Here is a 14,292-nt window from a genome sequence, read left to right on the forward strand (position 1 = left end):
GTTTAGTTACCCTGCAGCGCCCCCACAGGGGAAATTAGGTACTATACAATCTTCTTTAAATCAGTGGGCAATTCAATTCCTGCAAAATATATATGTAATGTAGTAGGCTGCAGGAGCCATTTCTAGATAGAATTATAAGGCGGAACACAGTTCACAGTCCTGTAACCATACCCACTACAACTCCGTCCGGACTCATTGGGGCTCGGTCATGCCTGAAGCTCAGACTAGGCCGCATCTGATTAATTGATGATCGCTCTAAACTGCTTCAAATTATAAGATTTTGACAGTGATAATTGTACAATAGCTATTAGCAGAATCATTCATTATTATTCATTTCAAGAGACTTTTTTACAATTCTAGATTGTTCATGGATTGTTCATGGTCTTATGAAGCTAAGGCTGTTGCTATTGTAGGATGGTTACATTATATGAAGGAAACATTTATTAGATACATTACGAGAGCCTTTTCTGTGTCCCTTCTTTAATGGTTATAGCAGCAGCATTAACATTAAGACTACTGGCAAAAGGATGAAAGAAACACAAGGCCTCAGCTATCAAGCTTGGAGTATGCTGGAAGGCCACACTGGCAGACTTTTCTGCAAGGCTCCAAAAACACAATGCTAAGCCTGACCTGATATTGAATAAAACCTTACATCACATTTATGCACCCAAAGGTGTGCCCATGAGAAAGATCTCTTAATGCAGTATAAGACCGACCCATTCCACAGCACACAAAGCTCTGGCTGTCTATGCATGCTGGGAATAGTAGTTTTGCAACAGTTAGAAGGCTGAAGGTTCCCCATTTCTGCTCTTTGTCATCCATATGCCCTAATGGGCTATTTGCCTTTCTAAAACAACCCCTTTAAGTGTTAACCATTTGCACAGAAAAGATCTGGATGAATTCCAGTGATAACCCGCATAAAAATTCCCAATGCCTGGCAATTTTGGGGTTTTTTGGTGCCTAATTTGGGAGTATAACTTATTTTGTACATTTGCAAATTTTGTCTTTTAGTAAACTATAGTAGATGACAGTAAATTAGCAGTATCCTTCATAAGTGTTCGGCCACTATTGTCCCTTATTCATGCATGCTCATTTAAAGTAAGCATACATGTCTTCTTGATGTTAACTTTGTTGACGACTTATCTCGTTTTTCCTTCCTCAAGAAGAATGGATCACACATGATGACAATTATCACACTTAAACATTTTTCCTCATCAGATGAAAAGATGTCACCTAACACAGATTAGACTGTCATCAGGTCCTACCAAAGTTAGCCTAGCATGTATGGTCACGTTAAAGTATCACTGTTCTATAAATTTCAAAACCTAAATCAGCAGTAGATGTAATATAAAGCAAGTTTGCAATTTACATTCTTAATTTTTTTTTTAATTATCATGGAAAACACTTTCTGTGTTTTAACTTTTCGAGAGTCCAGAGTTTCCCAGGTCATCTGTGCTCACAGAGAAGGCAGCCAGGTCAGACTTCATGTGTTTATTCTCTTTTTTTTTTCCAACCAGCACAAGACTAATTATCTGCCTTCAGGAGACTGGACCGATATTTCTGGTGAGTACAGCTGTGTTTTAGAGCATGATTACAGCAAATTTGTTTTATATCACATTGACTGTTGATTTAGACTTTAAAAGTTATAACGACAGGTATACTTTAAGAGAAAACATTTTTGGCCTTCTATTCCTGACCACCATAAAGCACAGGTTCACGTGTACAGCATAAAGACACATGTATTTTTTGAGATCCGATAATGTAAGAGTAAAAATCAAGTGCACAATCTAAAACACACTACTGCCTCTTTACGTTACATAATGAACATCAAGCGACATCTAAAAACACTACAGCAGGGAAACCTAATGACAAAATGACAAGTTCACTGCCACATGGACTGCAACATCTTGCTTATTCTTCATCCTGCAAACAACTTTGGTCCTGGATTCTGCCATTCTTCAAGTACCTACACCAGGGATGGGGAACCTGTGCCCCCTCAGCTGTTGCAAAATTACAATTCCCAACATGCCTGGACAGCCAAAGCTTTAGCTGTCCAGGCATGATGGGAATTGTAGTTTTGCAACAGCTGGAGGGATGATGGTTCCCAACCCTGACCTATACAGAGTAGACCATTTTGGAACCTGAACTTCAAAATAAAATGCCCCACATGTGTCTTAAGGTTGTATGTAGTATTACAATGCTTTATTAATTTCAATGGAACTGAGCTGCAGTACCACAAACAAACTGTGGACAAGAGTGGCGCTGTTTCTGGAAAAAGCAGCTTTGGTATTCTCATCCACAATAAACCCTCTTAAAAGAAGCTCCTCTTTTTACGAGCTATGGCTTTGAGACACAGTTCCATGGGGATTTATAAGATTTAAAGCCACTTCTGGTCAATATTTCATTATGGGCTAAAATTTGTGCCTTTACCTTGAATTATAAATTAAAACATTAAATTAAAAAAAATATATAAACTATAAGTGCTTTAACTGTGTCCCTACTTCTATCATGTGCTACTCTTAGTACATGTTTATATATATACATATATATATATAAAGGAAAAATAATAGAATTGAACGGCACTGTGCTGACTTAAAGTCAAATGGCTTCCAGCCGATGGGTGCACGTCCTTGGTAGTCGACCCCCGACTCCACAGAGTATAGAATAAAGCAGGTAGACGTCACTCCAATGAAGTGAATAAGTGCAGGTTTATTCACCCGTATACGTACAGTGACGTTTCGACTCAAAACTGAGCTTGAAAAAGACTCAGTTTTGAGTCGAAACGTCGCTGTACGTATACGGGTGAATAAACCTGCACTTATTCACTTCATTGGAGTGACGTCTACCTGCTTTATTCTATATATATATATATATATATATATATATATATATATATATATATATTCCACCTTCGTGAACTTGTAAGCAGTAGCAGAATCGTCTCAATATATATATATATATATATATATATATATATATATATATATGTGTGTACACAAACACTCACAAATTTTACAAAGTAACAGCTAAATGTTTCACCCAACCAGAAATGACATCATTGGATATTATTCTATATGATATATAGCTAAATTAAACTTCCCCAATTGTGGAGGGCATTTTGCAGCTGTAAATGAGATGCAAATCAGTCAGTTAGCACTTCAAGTAAAGTGCTTGCCATTTATTAAATAATATTTCAGTTTGAAAAGTCACCAATAGGCGGCGCTGTAGCGATGCAAATCACAATACAAATGCTTAACATGCCCCTCTTGGTTTGCAACAACGCTCTCCATTCAAAAAACCATGTTTCCTATTGGCAACATTTTAAACCAAAACGTTATATAAATGGCGAGCACGTCATCTGAAGTGCTTGTTTTCCAATTTTCATCTCATTTGAGTCTTTGGGGAAGTTTTTTTTTTTTTGCTAACCCTGTCAGTGGGATATGTAGGATCAGTCATGTACTTTAACAAGGCAGAAAACTTGATCATTTGCAGAGCTTGTCTGGCAGTGCCATCAGGTTTTGGTAAAGAACAATCTATAAAAGCGACAGAGAATATGTATCCTGAATAAGAGGATATAATAATCTGGAATTTATAATAAATTATAAAGAATCTAATTGTAATCACCTTGAATGCTCACTTCCGTTCAGACATTCAGTATATTACCAATAAATACACATTCTAGAATTTACAATGTGAACATGGCCATGAGCCCAATGTGTTGCGGGTTTATGCAGCAGAGCAAATGCTAATGATACCATTGTACTTTCTGAAACAAAGACCGTCAAAGTCTGTTCCAGCAAGTCTGGAGTTAAATTTGCCGAAGCAGATCCCTTTGTTGCTTTGTTACCATCCTGCCACTTTCGGTATGATTGTTTCATGCCTTCAAGTAAGGAAAGCTAGGTAAGTTGCTGAAAGCTTCTGCAAGTAACCTGAACACTTTTGGACCATACCACAGTGCTGGTAAAAGAAGAAGGTCTTCCACTGTGTAAACCCATGACCAATAAATAGGCAGGGGCAGGAAGAATCCATGACAGGATTGGTGAGAAGAGCTAGTACAGGGGGTGCAATCTGATGGCTGTCATTAATCGCGCTTGGAGGGTAAAAAGCTCAGAAGAAATTCACCAATTCCTATAAAATAGACAACTTGTGCGATTCCGAAGAGCGGAGCGATGACCAGAGCTCTGCAGTATGCGCCCTTTAGGAAAGCAGCCGGGCCCTCCCTCTGCCAGATCTTCCTGCAAATGGAAAATATGACATTAATCAGTAATTATGGCGAAACATACCTGAAAGCTGAACTCAAACGGTGGGGGCCGGAGAAGTTGGATGCAGCCCCAGGGCTGCCAGAAAAATATGGCTACTGCCTATGGCTGTATCCATGTTTTCCAGGGCTCCCTAGGGCTGCATCCAACTTCTTCAGTCACAGCTATTCATATGCTGAGCGTTCAGGTTTGGCCAAATTGGAATGTTCAGCAACTTCGCTCACACAGGACCACAAATGCCTAATGGCGAATACAGCTCTGATTGTAGGGCAAGCAAAATTACATTTTCCCACAGACTTTAATGTAGCACAATAATAGGCTGCTGTGAATGGCAGTTCCCAAGTCATCAGGCAAGTTCCCATCACACCAGCCTTGAGGCCTAATGTACACAAGAGAATCAGCCTTTCAGGCCTCAGCCGGTTTCAGGCCTCATGCACATGTCCTTTACATTTATCTGGATTTCTATCAGGAAATGACCCATAGGCTTCTATTAGACATGGACACCCTCCACAGTGTGTCTGTTCAGGAACATAGGCAGGAAACCATAGAACCTGTCCTATACAGTACATGTGGGAATTCTGCCATGGATTACCCCATAGACACCTATGGGAGCATCAGGAATTCCAGACAGCTCAGGATGTGCAACTGGAAACTGGCCAGAATTCTGGCACCCCACACAAGCCCTTCTGTTCACCAACATCATCTGTTGGTGGAGAGATGGAAGGCAGCAGCCTTAAGACTATATAAGTATGCAGCATTACTGTAAAGCATGCCATTATGGACACGTTTGAGTTCTTTACATATGCCACAACTAAGTTTCAGAGGATGCTGTTTTCCAGTAAACTATGGAACAAAAGTAATGCAATCCAGTGCACTCAACAGGAATTATAGAGAGAATCCCCTGTCAGTCCAATCAATATATATATATTGGGAATGACTTTAAACATAACCTTTATTAGTGTGCGTAAAAAATACACCTAAGGTGTGATACCATCACCAAATCAGGTGGTTCTTGCTGGATCTGCCAATGCAGAATCACTGTGAGACAAAGATATATCTTGGATATACCTCCACAGCATTAAGTGCCACTTTTAGCTTGGGGCTGGACCTAATTATTTGTCAGGCTTCCGACAAAGCTGTCCCTGGTGTATCAGGGGGCCAGTGAGTAACCGCCTGGCGGCACGGAAAGCTGTATAGCCAGTTCTGTTTAATACACTCCTCCCCCTCTTTATTTAATCTGGTTACTGCACCCCTGGGGGCTTACCCAATATGGACACCTCTCTCATGAGCATTCTTATAAGCAGAGCATGACTCTGTAAGGGTGGGTTTATACTGAGGAATTCTCGCGGATAATGTCCGCTGAATTCCGCAGTATATCCGTGTGCGCGGCCGCGCGGCTTTCCGCCGGCTCCATAGACACCATTCTATGGGCCGGCGTATTCTGCTATCCGCCAAAAGAAGTGACAAGTGCGCGCGGACAACCGACGGGATTCCACTGAGTTTATTGTGAACCCACCCTAAGGCTATGTTCACACTAGGTAACAGACCGGCCGTTCCGTGACCCCGGCCGGGTCACGGAACGGCCGGTCTGTGCCCGGATCATCGCGGCCGGTACTTAAGTACAGGCCGGATGATCCGTCCGGCCGCAGAGCTCTGATGCGGGCGCACCGGAGCCGCTTGCTTCACTGTGTGAACTGGCAGGTCTTTCTGCGGCCGGAATTCACTGAATTCTGGCCGCAGAAAATTGACGTTCGTACGTAGTGTGAACTGTGCAGCCGTACATCGTATACTTTCCATTGTACGCAAACTACGTAAGTCTCCGGCCGCTTATTCACGGAACGCGATACGGCCGGAAACTTACGTAGTGTGAACATAGCCTAAAGGTGTATAGAGGTGAATACTGACTGGCTCCACCCCTCTGAAATGTGTTGGGAGTATTGCTTTCTAGGGTATCGGGTGCCTCCTGATATACCCTTTGGACTATCTATGTGTTTATTGGCAGTAACAGTGACACAGACATTAATCTGTGATCCTTTTTATTTACTTTTTCTATAGGCTGTTTGAACAAGAACAGCTCTATTTGCTGATTGTTTAACATATTAGGTTTATTTTATACGCACACTAATAAAGGGTATGTTCTCGGTAAACTAAAAATATAGAAGGAAATATATCAAATAAATAACATTCAGCTTGTACTGAATTAAGCTTGTTCACCATTGCTTGGGCTGGTTTTTAAAAAAAATGTATAAAGTGATTTCAAATGTGAAGATGTGTATGGTTGGTCAGCATTTCTGCTTGAAGAAAATTGGAGGAGATTTATATACCATGTTAAAAGACTGCGACATTGGGTGTTTTTTTTTTTTTTTTAGGGTTATACAGTGTTAGAAAAACATGGCCACTTTGTTCCAGGGACAGCACCACTCTTGTCTGCAGTTTAGGTGCAGGTTTTTCAATTCCAGTTCCATTGAAGTGAATGGACCTTAATTGCAAACCACACCTGAACCAGTGCCTGTGATGCGCCGCATCACAGAGCTCCCATACCCTGCCAGCTGTCATCTTCTACCCGATTCCGGGTACGTCACGACCCGAGATCCACGTCACAGACTGGTGGGATTTAGCCCACTCAGCCAATCACTGACTGTAGCACTGTCCCATCCCAATCACTGAGTGGGGCATCCATCGTCTGTAGCCGACGGGGAGCTCAGAAGACAGCCGGCGGGGTCCAGGAGTGGGACACAGCTCTGCGCAGGTGCCGGGGCAGGTGACTATAACTTGTTGTTTATTTTTCCCCCACCCCCTGCCCATACTGATTTTTTACTTCCCGTCCGGACTTCTCTAAGTGGGTGTTCCAACTGGAAGTTTCTTATTCAGTCCTTAGTTATATATGCCTTACATATTTACCTGGTACAGTCTATAATTCCTGAGTATGTATCCTCATTTACACCCCTCTGTAATGACTGCAATCTTGTCTTTATCACTGCAAAATGGAAATAAGAGAAGATACAGATTTATTTAACAAACAGAAGAGTGAAATTCATTGGGGCAGGTTTAAGTTTGAAAGGGGACGTAGTAAAGGGGGCAGGGGTGGCATGCATGTGACTATGTGCACCAAATATTGCACAAAAACTTAGACTAGACAGTCTACAAATGTGTCACAGATGTCTACTGTGATGTATCTGAGGACATATACCAATAGGTAAATGTATACATAGGAACAAATACCTCAAATAATGGACAGAGCCTAAGGCAACATACCATCACAAGGGTTAACAGCAACTGCAGCGGTGCTCCCCGCCGCACAACCTGCCAGGAATGAGACGAAGAAGGGAGCCTTCTCATCCGGAGACTTTTGACCGAGTTTGTTCAGGTTGGCAAACAGAGGGAAATAAATAATAGAGAAGGGCACATCCCTGTAATAGCAAGAACCACTGACGTTAGTGATAATATAACTAGAAAGGACGGAAAACAATCTAAAGAAAATGACAGAGAAGAAGATGAAGAAAAGGCCGTGCAGCTGTTCATGGTAGTGGTATGTGATTGCAGAAGTCATTGTAATGAGTGACACGGAGCTGGTGGGCAGCCTGGCAGAGCTTCACAAGACACCCACCCCTACTCATTCTATGTTGGCAGCTGTCCTGTGTGCCCTCTAGTTCTTATCTACAAGGTTGCTATGTTACCTATGTGTATCATGCAGTGTACTCAGCATCCGTTAGTAACATGGTTGACATTAGTTTGTAATATGAAGCTTCCGTGGTTACATTACACATAATACAAAGAACAGCACCTTTTGTAACTTGTATAAATAGCCAAATATACAATGTATCCGTGAACATGTACACACTGATACTGGATACTAGCTGTAGTAACCTTAGCAGAGTGGCTCCCAGGCCTTTATACAGTCCAGCAATGCCTTTGCTCCTTAGAAGTTCCCTGGATATGGCTATGGCAGTGGGTCGCGCTGAGCTGGCCTCCACCGCTGCACCGCTCAGGCCGGCCTGGCTGGCCATTAGCTTCTTCTGGGCAGCTGGGAAAATAAAGAGTGCAAAGAGTTTATTCAGATCTTCAGATTTATTGTTCAGATTCAGCTATTGAATGATATATTAGGAACTGGTAGTGTTGAGAATAAGGACCCAGATATTTAGAAAAGTCCTTTATGCAATAGACACATGTCCTATGTCAAGAGAGACTTGGAAGTAGTGACTATGGAGCAACCGGAATGCTTTACAACAGGAGAATCTTTTTATAGAATATATATATGTGCAAAAAAGAGCCTGTGGAGCCTCATTTAAGAGTCTCAAAACACAGGACTAGCCACATATCGCTCCGGGAAGGACCCAGCCAAGGGGTGGCTCCTGTAGGGAAACCACCAAAACCACCATATTAAGTGACCCTATAAGTCAATGTAATGACAAGGGAGAAAACAAGGCCAGGTAGCCATCCACAGACAGCTGTTTCGGGGTGTTGCCTCTCATCAGTGTGGAACGGGATTCTGGCTAGGAGGGAGCAATGGCTATTAGAGCTATTAGGCTCCATTCACACGGAGTAAAACTTGCAGAATTCTGCAGCAGAAGTTTCCGCCGCGGAATCCCGCCAGCCTCTGTGTCATACTGGCAATCTATGGGTGGCTTGAGTGCCTCCTCTCTCTGCGCGGAAGAATGGACATGTCTATTCTTCCGCGCGGAGAGAGGAGGCACGCAAGCCTCCCATAGACTGCCAGTATGACGCGGAGGCTGGTGGGATTTGCGGAATTGCGGCAGTTTTACTCCTTGTGAACGGAGCCTAATAGAAACAGATCACTGATCTCAAGGAGACCAGCCAAAGATAACACTGCGGGCTTCTGGTTAAAGTGCTCAATGCAGTGAAATCCTAGGTGAATATATATATTTATGTGTAAAAAATGGAACCTATGAAGCCGCTCATCACATTTGACCTGTTAGATTAGGCACCTGACATATTAAATGAAAATGTCTTCCCATGAGAGGCATCTATGTGATTGTATATACAAGCACTTCTATTTCTCCAGTGCCCAGGACTTGCTGTATAAACCCAGATTGATAGCAGAGCTATATACATGGATATACAGCATCTCATCTCAGGAACCTTATTTAGAAGGTTAGCTCTTGCACACAGTTAAATAACAATGCAGTTTTACCCAGCCGTCCAGCATCTTGTAGCTGGATTTTCAGCATCTCCATAGGTGTAGTGACTATTACTTGACATGTTCCAGCACCACAGCCAGCAAGCATCTCCTTTACCAGTGTCAGCTTCTTCCTGTAGTATGAAAACATTGGTGACATGAATCATTCTCTATCACTATAAAACATTTACAGAGCGTTCTATTGTTTCATGCAGTCCACCATATTTGGTACTAACTTGAAGCTCCAGGAGTTTATTGCAAAAATCTCTAACAGAGCCCTCGGCTATCATATGTCATTCATGGGATTGGGCTTCTCATGAGCCGGACCTCCTTGGCCCCTATAATTACTGCTTGATCTAAAGTGATGGTGACACATTCAGGGGAGTGGCTGGGGGGCTACTGGAGCATATGCCATGGATGCTGGGTGCTGCGAGGGGGGGGGGGTAGTTGGTCACTATCACTTCTCTCCTATTTCACCAGGTTGATTAGCTAGAAAGGTGAGTGAAAGACAATGTAGGACACCTCAGTGCTGGAGAGGTTTAGCAGCACCAGGCCATAGTATATAGTGAGTACATCTGGATCAAGAACACCACTTTGGCAGCAGCACTGTACATATGAGCAGTCATTATATGGAATGTTACAGCCTAGGAGGTATATGTATAGGAATTAGGCCAGCACTATATGGGGAATGTATCTAAATGCGTTGTCAGGAGTGACTTTCCAAATTGTGCTGCAGTCCTGTAGCGCTTCTGGTTGAGTCACTGTGATATTATGTGAGTTTCTCTACAAGGATGCGGGCCAGAATCTATTCTCAGCTTGTTTAATTGATGGAATAGTTCCCAAGTTCCCAGTTATTAGCTGGTTTCCAGCAGGTGGCTGCCGATCTGTGCTCCAGTCCTATAGCCCGCTCTGTCTAATTAGGCTTGTAAAGCAAAAAATCAATAAGAAGTCATTTGTTTTCTGGTAGTCCTAACTGACTTGTGGTTTAGTGTCTGGAATATCATATTCACTGATGGTATAGGGCTGCCTTGGCCTACATTCACCTGGTTCATTCATCTAGTCTGCCCTTATATTAAATCCATTTATTATTCTCTTAGGATAGATATATGTTTATCCCAGGCAGTTTTACATTTAGTCACTGAAGATTTACCAACCACATCTGCTGGAAGTTTTTTCCAAGCATCTACTACTCTTTTGGTAAAATAATATGTCATGTTGTATCTGATCTTTTCTCCCTTTTAACCTTGGTTTGCTCTAAATTGTTTTTGTTTCTTATTAAAGCAAATGTACCATCAAAACTACTGAAAGATTTTTTGCAGTACCTGCTGGGGTGCCGGGATCCCGGTGGGGCGATCCTTTTTTCATCACGCTGCCTGGATGCCACGCTCTGTGCCGTTTTCTGTTTAAGCATCAGCCCGGTGCCCCCAGTGTGATGATAGCCCCTCAGTGATGCGTGTCCATTAGAATTAAGAAGGGACGCATCACAGAGGGGAGGGGTTATCGCTACACTGGGGGGTGGCGGGCCTGCCCCAGTGCTCTGAGCCAGGCCTGTGCTCAGAGAAAATGGTGCTGCATGCCGATCACGGGAACCTGGCAGCATTTTGAAAAAAGGGCCATGCCACTGGGATCCCCACGCGAAAGCCTAGCAGGTACTGCAAAAAAAAAAATTACTGTAGTTTTTATGGTACATGTGCTTTAAAGTGAATATACCATCAGGTACAACGCTTTAAGATTTTTACATGAATAGACTGGTGAGGAGATGCCGGTCCCACAGTCCTTTTTTTGAACCATGTCCCGGTTCCTGCACACAATGCTGGTCCATTCCCGACCTGAAGCGCTGGAGGCGGGCCCGCCCGTCCCCAGTGTGATGAAATGTGGCTCCATTGATTCTAATGGAACCGGAGCCACGTCACAGAGGGGAGGGTAGAACTTCACACTGGGGGCAGGCGGGCTTGCCTCTAGTGCTTCAGGCCTGGGCCAGTGCCTGGAAATAGATCTACGTAATGCACAGCAAGCGGGCTGCGGATCAAAAAAAGGACCTGAGTGTCAGGTACATAGCTTTGAGATTTTTACTTCAATGGACCAGTGCCCATTCGCTTTAAGGACACTTCGCTCTTGAACCTTATTTAGCCCTTAAACAGCCATATGCACTTAACAGGAGCTGCTCCGTATAATTATATCACTTGGTTGATGGATGTAGAAGAATATTAAAAAAAGAAAGTGGATTGGCTAAATGGAAGAACAGGAAATTGTGTCTCCCCATTTATCTAGTACCGACAAAATTGCTGACAAGGCTGAATTGTTTCTTTAGACATTGTAATAGTTTTGTATAGCTGAGTGCTGAGAAGTGAGCCACACAGGGGTTAACTCTCTGCAGATGACTGCAGTACAGTATGTGAACACCAGGTGGCAGACTTGCACAGATGCATGCAGGTGACGCTATAAATGGCCTATCAAGTGCTGCAGAGGCGAAAGTGTTGACAGCACAATCCTTTATATTATTCAGCACAATGATTATTTGCGTCTGCCCAGTTATCATTGTTGTACAGAACACTTCAGAAGAACACAGCTGCATGCAAATGGGATTTTGGCATGATAACAGTAAAGGAAGACCTGATCTCTGTCCAAAGTAACAAGCTGAGCACATGACCTCCCTCCTCCCCACCTTTCCCATACTCCACCAGGGCACTAGGTCATCTTTGGTCAATTTACTCACAGATTTACTAAAACCAAAAAGTTACTAACTCTAAAAATACTCTTTACAGGTTCTGATGCATTGTGTTATAGGAGCCCGGCTAAATTATGTGACTAAGTCCTTACTCCAGTAGTTCAAAGAGCAATACTAGAATAAGTCTGCCCTTACATCTGTATCAGAGTCACCATCTCACATTCAGCCTAATTTGGCAGCAGATATATTTAATCTTATCGCCAGTATTAACTTAGTATTAGCTGCTGCAGTATTAGCTCTTCTGTGGGATCAAACCATAGGCCGGTGAATACTTTACCAGTCCGTGCTCCGGCCTCCTTCTGTGGCTCCCAACATCCTGATGTCCCACTCAGCCAATCAGTGCGCTGTCGGGAGCCACAGAAGCAAGCCGGAGTGGGTTAAGGGGGGTGACTCTTGACATATTTGCAACGGAATGAAAATTCCGCTGTGAGTATGTAAACCTATTCAAAAAGGATTTTGCTGTAAAACTCGCAGCGTGAAATCCGCTGCAATTCACTTTCGCGTGAACCGCCCCAAAAGGTTATTCCCATCTCGGGCATTTATGGCATATCCGCAGGCTATGCTATAATTACCTTATAAATGCAGGTCCCCCAACTCAAGATGGAGGGTGCCCCCAACACTCTCTGACCTGCTTGTGGTCCATGGAGGTGGTTACAAATCTAAAAACAACTGAATGAGATGTTTTACACAGAGAGCTTATACTTCTATACTGACTACACAACTAGGCTGAAGGAGACTGGGAACTCTTAATCTTAAAGTGACTGTACCACCAGGCCCAGGCTGAAGCACTGGAGGCGGGCCGACCCACCCTTAGTGGGAGGAAACCCCCGCCCCTCTATGATAGGGTTCCATTGATTCTAATGGTGCGTTTACACGTAACGATTATCGTACAAATTTGCGCGATAACGATCGAATTCGAATGATAATCGTACGTGTAAACGCAGCGAACGATCATACGACGAACGATACATCGCGCATTTTGATCTTTCAACATGTTATCAAATCGTCGTTCGTCGTTCGCAAAAAATTCGCAAATCGTTCCGTGTGAACAGTCGTTCGCTGATTTAACCAATGTGTGAGATAGGCTTAAGCATTCGCAAAACGATCGCACAACGAATTTTCCGTACGATATATCGTACCGTCTAAACGCTGCTCGTTATGAAAAAAAAAAGTTACTCCGACATCGTTAATCGTACGATCGGGCCAATTATCGTTACGTGTAAATGCAGCATTATGGAGTCACATCATGGAGGGGCTGGGGTTTCTTCCTACTGGGGGGCCTCCAGTGCTTCAGCCTGGGCCTGGTGGTACAGTCACTTTAAGAAGTAGCACCCTCATCTTTGATGTGCAGCCATGCCATAAATGTCCAGATGATAATATACCCCTTTAAATAAAGTAAGTTTTCCTTCTTGAAGCAGCCGCCCCCATTCATATGCTCTCCTTCATCTCCATCTGTTGCTGATTTTTCCTCATGTTCTCTCTTATCAGTTCATCCACATTATGTAACTTTGTAACTTCTACATGCCGGCCTGCATACCTGACAACAAATACAACAATTTGGGGGCAAATACAAGAAGTTATCCTAAGGCCAGTGTCACACGAACAGAATCTACAGCAGATTTAAAGTTGCAGATTCAAAGCAAATCTGCAGCTTCAAATCAGCGCCATCAAATGTGCTACGGATCCTGTACGTGTGAAGCTACCCTAAGGCTATATTAACACACGATAAAATAAAAGCAAAATTCGAAAGTAAAATAGGTATAAAATGCGGTTGCATTTTGAATCTAATAATGTGCTACATTAAAGTCTATAAAAAAAATGGCAGTCTGCACCTTTTCCATAAACTTTAATGGAGCACATTATTAGATTCAAAACACAGTCGCATTTTATACCGATTTTATTGTCGTATTTTGCTTTTATTTTACTGTGAGTGAACATGGCCTAAATTAAACTTTTGCATACTTTTGGACTCCAAAACAGGAGCGTTAGCAGAATAGATAAGATACTGGGTAGCAGATACTGAACCATGTTTTCCAGGCGGTTCTTGGGCCGTATCCTTCCTCTGCACAGAGCTGGCAGCCTGAAGGATACAGCACATCTCTATACACAACATGCATGGCCACTCCCCTATGAATTTTGCTTATTGCAATTAGAAGTATACATGATAT

At 42.9% G+C, this 14,292-nt stretch overlaps 1 protein-coding gene across 1 annotated transcript in view; it reads right to left on the bottom strand.

Annotated features, from left to right (window-relative positions):
- Positions 1–2,977: 2,977 nt before the first annotated feature.
- Positions 2,978–14,292, bottom strand: part of SLC25A22 (solute carrier family 25 member 22) — a 34,781-nt gene continuing 23,466 nt past the window's right edge. Inside the window, exons 6-10 of the mRNA XM_069965607.1 lie at positions 9,412–9,530; positions 8,127–8,283; positions 7,515–7,669; positions 7,161–7,236; positions 2,978–4,235 (exon numbers count right to left, since the gene is read on the bottom strand). Coding sequence (XP_069821708.1) covers positions 4,082–4,235; positions 7,161–7,236; positions 7,515–7,669; positions 8,127–8,283; positions 9,412–9,530 — 661 coding nt within the window. The 3' untranslated portion in view covers positions 2,978–4,081. The remainder of the gene's footprint in view (positions 4,236–7,160; positions 7,237–7,514; positions 7,670–8,126; positions 8,284–9,411; positions 9,531–14,292) is intronic.

This window comes from Dendropsophus ebraccatus, chromosome 4 (genome assembly GCF_027789765.1).
Source record: "Dendropsophus ebraccatus isolate aDenEbr1 chromosome 4, aDenEbr1.pat, whole genome shotgun sequence".
NCBI lineage: Eukaryota > Metazoa > Chordata > Amphibia > Anura > Hylidae > Dendropsophus > Dendropsophus ebraccatus.